The sequence below is a fragment of the Vigna umbellata genome, chromosome 1 (genome assembly GCF_029865625.1).
Source record: "Vigna umbellata cultivar VRB3 chromosome 1, Vumbellata_1.0, whole genome shotgun sequence".
NCBI lineage: Eukaryota > Viridiplantae > Streptophyta > Magnoliopsida > Fabales > Fabaceae > Vigna > Vigna umbellata.
In genome coordinates this window covers 99156732-99165961 of record NC_142165.1, presented here as the reverse complement: position 1 = coordinate 99165961, position 9230 = coordinate 99156732, and the positions used below count along the sequence as shown (strand labels likewise).

At 34.4% G+C, this 9230-nt stretch overlaps 1 protein-coding gene across 1 annotated transcript; it reads left to right on the top strand.

Annotated features, from left to right (window-relative positions):
• Positions 1–1060: 1060 nt before the first annotated feature.
• ABCB27 (transporter associated with antigen processing protein 2) lies at positions 1061–8877 on the top strand. Its single transcript, XM_047304492.2, has 17 exons — positions 1061–1252; positions 1890–1958; positions 2061–2096; positions 2187–2261; positions 2416–2540; positions 2818–2917; positions 3005–3176; positions 3739–3857; positions 3933–4043; positions 4137–4281; positions 4494–4626; positions 6572–6647; positions 6742–6807; positions 6974–7081; positions 7798–7905; positions 7991–8188; positions 8278–8877. The coding sequence occupies exons 1-17, from the start codon at positions 1103–1105 to the stop codon at positions 8482–8484; spliced, it is 1998 nt and encodes a 665-aa protein (XP_047160448.1). The 5' UTR covers positions 1061–1102; the 3' UTR covers positions 8485–8877.
• The last annotated feature ends 353 nt before the right edge of the window (positions 8878–9230 follow it).

Sequence of the window (9230 nt, the reverse complement as noted above, 5' to 3'; positions counted from 1 at the left end):
TGTGTAATATATGTGTTTTCATTATATAAATATATTTTGATATTTTTGAATAATTACTAAAAAAAAATATTAATGTGTTAAAGAAAATTAAAATAACTTGAAGGATAACTACACAAGCAATGAGATTACCCCTATTGTCCTAAAAAAATTAAATAAACTCCAATTTTTTTGATTTTGTCAAATAATTCTTTTAGTCTGAATAATATTTAAAGAATTTTTTCTGCTTTATCCACGTCAAAACACGTGCGTTGAGTAAGCAAAACAGAACCACGTATTTTCTTCCTGGAGTGTGGGGGCCACATTCACGGAATGAACCTATCGTTCTCCTCACTCCGTTTTTATTTCTTTAAGAAAAATTGTAATGAATTAGAAAAAAACAACACACGAAACAAACAAAAAGGACCTATATTATCGCCATGTACATCACTAGGTACGTCATCACAGAAAAAGACTAATACTTTTTATACCTATATAAAATATAAAAAGACAAATATTTTTTTTCTCATTGGAATAGGCTAATATAACATATATTTTTCTTATTCTTTTAAATTAAAATAATTTCATTCTTTTAAATGACTATTAATTTAAATTTAATATTCTTTAAATTAAATCATTATTTTTAATTATTGTATCTTTAAATTTAGTTATTTGAACTTTCTCATATCAAAGTCGTCTACTGGTATTGGTAAATTGTATAATTATTTAACAAATTTTTTTATTAAACAGATTATGAAAATAAGACTTTAATTTAAATTAGAAAATGACACAAACAATGTTTACACAACTACATAATTTTTTTATTTGAGCATCTCTGACTAATTTTCATAATGTGAATTTATTGATTTGTTCTTTTTTAAAATGTTAAATTGGGGGAATAATATTTATAGAATTTTTAAATAATATTTAATAAGTTGAAATAAATGGACACAGACGCACACTCTTTGCATGCCTAACCCTAGCCAATGTCCTTGGGCAATGAGGGAAAATAGTCTCGGAAAAGAAAATATGTGAAAAATTATTTTGGAAGGATAGAGAGTGCATGTTGACTAACTCCCAACTAACACAATTTAATTTAATTTTATTTTATTTTATTTTATTTTTTATGGTGAGAAAGAACAGAGGTAACCTTTGGGTGTCGTTGTATCAGTATCTATATAGAAGAGTGGAAGTGAGAGAAGAAGCATTAATTGAGAGATTGAAAATGAACGGATTAAGAAGTGAACGAGCTCCTCTCTTGGAATCCCAGCGTGGCGTAAGTCAATTTCTCTTCCTCTCCACAATTTTTCTTCGCTTTTCTTCGATTGCTCCTTCTTCTCTACTACAACACTGTCATTCGTTGCTATTTCTGTCATCAATTCAGAAACACACGCTTATTCAATGTAATTCACTGCCTCCTGATGATGATGATAATAAATCCTATTGTACTCTTTTAATTGAATTAAAACTTTTTTTAAATTTTTTTTGTTGGTGTTTAAACTCGTTCTTCTTTGTACATATCACTTTCTGTTAAGTTGTGTTGTGGAAACTGTGTTCAGTGAAGACAGAGTTCAAGTCTTTACTGTTTTTTGTCATTTTTCGGATTTTATTTTGTTTTTTCTTTCATTTTGAGGCATGAATGAGATTAAAGTTTACACGAGAGGTCATGGATTTGTAACGATTCCACACTGTGAGGAACTCGTGCATGCTATACTGGCTTAGGTTTTACCCAGTCACTATTGCTCCCTGAAACTATTAATTACGTTCCCAATTCTTGGTATGGTCATGCATTTTTCTTTCGTGAGTTGTATGGTTATGGATTGGGTACAGTCAATGTAAAAATTTGCGAAAGTGGACATATTTCTGCGACTGCATTTATCGATGTGGTTCCATTAATTTTTGAAATGATATAGGGACGAGGAAAGAGGGATGGTAGCTCGGAAGATCAAGTCTCAGACCTTGAACACGGTGACGCAGTGCCGGTAATTACTGTCCACGCATAATTTAATTCTCTCTGTGACATCTCATAGCATTAGCATCATGTTAACATTTGCATTTGCTAACTTAATGCGTGTACATTACAGGCGGCGAATGTGGGATTCTGTCGAGTGTTTTCACTCGTAAGTGGCCAATGTTTCTTTGAATGAATTGCTGTCATGTTATTTTGATTATTAAAGCTTCTTCTTTTGTTCGTTTGAAATTGATTGCAGGCAAAACCTGAGGCTGGAAAGCTGGTGATCGGTACTGTGGCTCTTCTGATTGCAGCCACATCAAGTATCTTAGTTGTATGCTTCTTTTAATACCTCCCTTTTCCGTTCCATCTCACATACAGAGATACTAAATATTCTGTCAGCGTGTATTTATGTTATTTGCTGTCACCATTGCTGAATATAAGTTTCTACCTGCTTTCTAATGAACATGGAAATATTCTTGCCGCAGCAAAAATTTGGTGGGAAGATAATTGACATTGTCTCTGGGGATCTCCGGACTCCGGAGGAGAGAGATGAAGCTTTGGATGCTGTTAAGAGCACCATACTAGAAATCTTTCTGATCGTTGTCTTTGGGTATGATCCTCGCTTGAGTACTATTGAATATAGTGAAAAATTTGTATGGGATTAATCTCCCTTGTATAGAAAATATGCATAACATTGTTTTTATAATAAAAAAAATATGAATTAAACCCAAAACACAAACAAAGACCAATGATAAAGTAACTGAAGATAAAAGAGAAAATAAAATATTTATGTAAGATTTCTAATAATCTAATATATTTAATAAGTACTTTTTAATTTATCATAGACATAATTTTTAACTTATCACTGTGTTTTGATGGTTTTCCAGATCAATTTGCACTGCACTTCGAGCCTGGCTTTTTTATACTGCCAGTGAAAGGGTTGTTGCACGGCTGAGAAAGAATTTGTTCAGTCACCTTGTAAACCAGGTAAAACAGTAATGACTCTTGCGTTGCATCTCTTTACTTTCTCTGAGCACTGAGCAGGCTTGTTTATTATGTACTATGAGTTCTCAGGAGATAGCTTTCTTTGATGTTACTCGAACCGGGGAACTTTTAAGTAGGCTATCTGAAGATACACAGATCATAAAGAATGCTGCGACTACCAATCTTTCTGAGGCCCTGAGAAACTTTTCAACTGCATTTATTGGTTTGAGCTTCATGTTTGCAACGTCATGGAAGTTAACGTGTGAGTTATTCAACATTGAAGAAATGCAAACACGCAATTATATATATCCTAATCAATGTTTACAAAAAAAACCGGTCATTGAATTGGTGGCAGCTTGGTTCATTCATGATTTAACTATAGTCAAACCAGTGATAGTTAATTAAATATTTCAATGTCGTACAATTTATTAAGCAATGAATTAACATAAAATGAAAAGAAATAAAATCAGAGAAAATATAACATTAGCATAAAAGGACCATATTGTTAATCCTGCGTAGACAGAAAAATAATAAATAATAGTTAACCACATTTAGCGAGAGTGGACCTTATTTCATTTATTATTATTTGTCTCAAAAACATATCGTTGGTTGAATAAAGGATAAAAGAAGTAAATAAATAATAAATAAAAAAACTTGTCCAAACTGGTTTTTTGCCACTGGTTTTAGTGGTTCTCTAAATGTCTGATCTTTCAATTTTTCTAGATTGAAAACTGAGCCACTTCACTGGTTTTGTGGCCAAACTGGTTCACCCGGGTTTTCTTATCCATTATCCTAACTTCTCTCTTTTTCATCAACTCTTGCAGTGTTGGCTTTGGCTGTTGTACCTGTTCTTTCCGTTGCTGTTCGCAAGTTTGGCCGTTACCTGCGTGAACTTTCTCATAAAACTCAAGCTGCTGCTGCATTAGCTTCATCAATTGCGGAGGTACGCCTTTTTCACCAAAAAGATATCATAGGAAAAGATAGTTTAACTTATATTAATTTCATCTGTGTTGCACAGGAATCCTTTGGTGCAATAAGAACAGTAAGATCATTTGCCCAAGAAGATTTTGAAATAACGCGCTACTCAGAGAAAGTTAATGAAACACTTAATCTTGGACTTAAACAAGCTGTGAGTTAGCCAATTATATTTTGATACATCGTGTAACTTCTTTTGTTTACCTTTACAACATTTAATCTTATATGTATCTCTTTGGCAATGCAGAAAGTTGTTGGACTCTTTTCTGGAGGCCTTAATGCTGCATCTACACTTTCAGTTATTGTAGTTGTTATATATGGAGCTAATTTGACAATCAGGGGTTACATGTCCTCTGGTGATCTTACATCTTTCATTCTTTATAGTCTCTCAGGTAAGTTCTTTTTTCTATTTCTCCCATTTACATTACAATGAAACCTGGAAAACATTCACATTGAAAGTATGCATGATCCATGGATATTTTCTATTAGTTGGTTAAGATTCTTCTTGTTTATTCTCTTGATCTATTTCAGTGATATTTTAACTGTTGTATTTGAACTACCTCTGTTGTATTGATATTGACTCAGCTCCTTTGCCTTATTGCAGTGGGTTCTTCTATATCTGGTCTGTCAGGATTGTATACAGTAGTTATGAAAGCTGCAGGTGCTAGCAGAAGGGTATTTCAACTTTTGGATCGTACCTCATCCATGCCCGAGCCAGGAAGTAAATGTCCACTGGGGTCAGTTTCATATAATTCCTAAAATATAACTTTGAGAAATTCTAGCAACACAAGACAACACACTTTGTACAGTAGGGTGAAATTAATGTGGTACCCACTAAATAGGAGGCAGGACCCTTGTCATTGAGTGGGGTCACTCATGAATTTCACCAAACAGTATAGAGTGTGTATAGTTGTAAATCTATTATGCTATTCATTGAGAATTTGTCAATCATTTCACCAATTATGTATTTTACAATCCTTGAACTTGGTCTAGGATGTACAGATGAAGGAGCTTACTTTTTTTAATCTTTTACTACATGATTTTACAGCTCCCTCGTTATACATTCAACTCCTGTATTCCCTATAAAAAAAGTGCTTAAACTCATTAAAACTCCTGTATTCCCTATAAAAAAGTGGTTAAACTCTAGAATCATATGATTGGCCTTCACATATTCAATGTTTTTCTCTTTGAACTTTAGAGTATTTTCGGAAACCACCATCAAATCTATCTGCATACTAGATCCTTTTTCAGTATTTCGCAAGTCTTCTACTCGGTGCAAAACATTACTCATTTCTTGAAAAACACCATCATCAACAATCTTGACAAATCCAATGTCTTTAATGTCAATCAAACTCATCTCGTACAAGCCATTCTCCCACAATCTAGCCACCCTCCTTTTTCTATATGTTTTTTGTAATGAAATACTACTAGGGGTCTCAATCTTGGTGGTGTAAACCGAAACCGAATGACTAATAGCTCTTCTCCCACCAGCAGAAACTGCAGCATCAACCCCAATTGGATTTAGAATTTCATCCAATGCATCAACTTGATGGAGAGCAATGAGTGGTCAGTCGTGTCCACATATGTGATGTTGGTGGGAATCTCTTTTTTCTTGCATAGGACCCTCAACTTTGCAAAGAAATACTCCTTCAACTGATCTTTTGGAGTTGGATTTACTTGTGACACCAATATCTTGAAATCTTGGATGAAAATTTTCCCACTCCCAGTCTGTGTTAGTGCTGCCAAACTCTCAAATAAAATTTTCACACTCCCTGTCTGGGTCACTGCTGCCAAACTCTCAAATAACATGCTTCTCCTAGTGCCTCCAACTATCCTTAGTTGAGTTGTTGCAAGATCTTCCCAAGATTTTGTTGCCAGATTTTAGCCCACTAGCCTGCATTTCCTTCCATCCTAATGATGGCTGGACGCAACTTCTCTTTTGGAGCAATTTCCTGAATTTCGAAAACATTTTCAGCCCTTGCTGTCTACCCCATTGGATCGTTCCCTTCAAAGGTGGGTAATTCCATCCTTATCATCCAATGCTTATGTACTTCTTCCTCTTCTTTGTCAAAATTCTCACCGAGCACCGTTTCTTTCTCCTCTCCTTCCCCGTTAATGGAGTTCTCGCTTCTTTGAGAACTTCTTTCTCTCTTCTTGAATGACACAGTAATTCTTTAATTTCTTGGAAGTTATCTTGCATCTCCAAAATCACCCTTCCATGTTCGCTGGCCAATTTCTCCAAAGCAGCTATTCTCTTTTCCATGATTTCCCCTTCTCGAATGCGGCAGGCTGGACCAAATTGTTAGGAACCCAAAAACTGTGAGAAGAAAAAGAAGACTGAAAAAAACTAAGAAAAACTCTAACTGAATTATTCACTATTAGCCGTATAAGCCAAAGCTTTCAAAGGAAAATTGCTTTCCTTTCATACAGGGTATTTCCCGTCCCAAACTCAAAAGACTATCCATACAAAAGAATCCCCCAACATCCCACCACAAGATAAGAATATACAGGCTTTTCTAGAAAGTCTCCCAGCGCCCCGCCCACCCCCTTTACAACTACCCATTTTACTACTTTTATCTCTAAATTTCTTCCTAACCCTCTCATTACATCAATGCCTAACACTTTCAGCTTAAACTTTTATTCCTTTGAATGAGAAGTGGCACTGAATGCCTTTTATTGTAGTGATCAAGATGGGGAAGTAGAACTAGATGATGTGTGGTTTGCCTATCCATCACGCCCTAATCATCCAGTGCTCAAGGTAACAACGTCCCTTTAGTTTTATGTTCGGGCATTGCAAATGTTCTGGAATCCGGTAAATAATTAATCAAATTATACTGCACTGTTCATCTTAGGGCATTACGTTGAAACTGCATCCTGGATCAAAGGTTGCTCTTGTTGGTCCAAGTGGTGGTGGAAAGGTATAGTATACATAGTTTTCCCTTTCTTGCTGTTTATTTTTGGAGTTAATCATTCTAAAAGGTTCTTATTTAATGAGCTTGGGTTGAAGAGCCGTAGAAAGGTTAGCAAGGTGAAGTGAAAGAGAAAAAACATCATGCGCATTATTTTGTTTCTTATTTTGTGCAGAGTACAATTGCGAACTTAATTGAAAGATTTTACGACCCAACCAAGGGAAAGATTCTACTGAATGGGGTTCCTTTGGTAGAAATATCACACAAGCATTTACACAGAAAGGTAACTTGACCACAGTTTTTTTTGTTTTTTTAATTTCAGATTTTAAGTTTATTTCTTTATTTATTTTTCGATACAATCAAGTGTTTGAATTTAAATAATACAAATTTATTTTATTATTTATATTTACTGTCAAACACAGGCCATAGATTTTTAGGTTAGCACTGCAGCATCTGTTTGAGCGTAGGACACAAAAAATCTTAACATTTTAGCAAATGAATATCAAAAGTACATTTTACAGAATACAACAAACTTATAATATTTAGCAGATGAATATCACACGTATATTTCAGTAAATATTAACTTTATGTAAGACATTCATACACTACTGACAATGATTTACCCAATTTAGTGTTGTAGACTTGCAGTCTCGTGTTTTTAAGTTTTAGGAACGTGATGTCTTACAGTATTATGCATTGATGAGTATAAGATAAAATCCTGGTATATTGACTTAATAAGAAGTCGAGATGAAAAGCTATTTATTAATTCATGCGTTGTACCTATCATGTTGTGACTTACTACAGCTACATTTTTTACTGTGCTGTCTGATTGCCTTGCAATTGAGTTTGATACTGAAAATGTATAGTTTGGAGCTTGAGTGGCGTATTACAGGTTTAATGTAATACGCCAATGGTAACAAGAAATTGGACTCCTCAAAATTTACATTTCTTTGTGATTTGGATAACTTAAATTAATGCTGTTTGCTCATGTCTTTGCAGATCAGTATAGTGAGTCAGGAGCCTACACTCTTCAACTGTTCCATAGAGGAGAACATAGCTTATGGATTTGATGGCAAAGTGGACCCTGTTGATTTAGAGAATGCTTCTGTAATATTTCTATCTTCTTTCTGCAATAAGACACCTCTTTCCCTCTACTCTCATTTGCTCATTGTTGGTATGAATTTGAATGCAGAAAATGGCCAATGCACATGAATTTATATCAAAATTCCCAGAGAAATATCAGACCTTTGTTGGAGAGCGTGGGGTAAGGCTTTCCGGTGGGCAGAAACAGAGAATAGCAATTGCTAGAGCCCTTCTTATGAACCCAAAAATTCTCCTCTTGGATGAAGCTACTAGTGCCCTAGATGCTGAAAGTGAATACCTAGTGCAGGTGAGTTTTCGATTCTTTTTCCACTTTCATGCTCACATAAACTTGTTTTTTCTCTTGCAAAATATGCTAATGGTGATGATTTGTAACAGGATGCCATGGAGTCTCTCATGAAAGGAAGAACAGTTCTAGTCATTGCTCATAGGTTATCAACTGTTAAAACTGCTAACACCGTTGCAGTTATATCTGATGGCCAAATAGTTGAGAGTGGCACCCATGATGAGCTTCTTAGCAAGGACGGTGTCTATACTGCATTAGTCAAGAGACAACTACAAACAACAACAAAAGTCGAAATCTAGTCTCGCCCCAGCAAATTATGAATAACCAAACCAACCACCTCGCAAGAGCAGTGGCATATGATGCTCAGACTCGACCTCCTAGGAAGACCTTCACTTCCACGGATGCAACTTACACCTTCTGTTTGATTCAGACCAAAGATGAGGGAAGCCAGAAAGAAATTGCAAATTAAATCCAAGTGGAAAGAGGAAGAAAGACAATTTTGAGTTTCTTTCCCAAAGATTAATTTTTCTTTTTCCCTCTAATTTTACTCAACCAGCTAAAAGAAGACGTGTCATTATCTCATTTTCTTTCTTCTACTGCACCTTCAAATTTGTAATAGAAGATAATAGTGTTGAAATGGTTATGCTTGCAGTGCTTTAAAAAAACACTTTTTTTATATTCGTTTTTCATAATTCGGGTCTCTTTTCTAAAGGGTTTTTGAGGCATACTTTAAAAAATATATTGATTTATTGAAGTTAATTCATAAATCAAATGAGCTGAATTTGATTTACAAAATGAATTTATTAAGTAAATAAACTAAATTTGAATTATGAAAAGTTCAATTCTACTAATTATGAGCCAACTATGTGTAGCATATTTAATGTTATAATTTATACGGTTATATTTGTATAATTATTTTTTACTGGTTTTCTTTTGTATAAAATAGATAAACAAAAAAAGTATGTAAAAGAATAAAAAATTCAAAACTTCAATAGTTGAATTCATAGTGATCTCTGGCGTAAGTTTATTTAGAACAAAAGAGCTG

Coding starts and splice junctions, on each gene's coding strand:
- ABCB27 (XM_047304492.2), top strand. CDS start 1,103: ATGGTGAGAAAGAACAGAGGTAACCTTTGGGTGTCGTTGTATCAGTAT. Junction 1,253..1,889: donor TCTTGGAATCCCAGCGTGGC/GTAAGTCAATTT, acceptor GAAATGATATAG/GGACGAGGAAAGAGGGATGG. Junction 6,808..6,973: donor GTCCAAGTGGTGGTGGAAAG/GTATAGTATACA, acceptor TATTTTGTGCAG/AGTACAATTGCGAACTTAAT.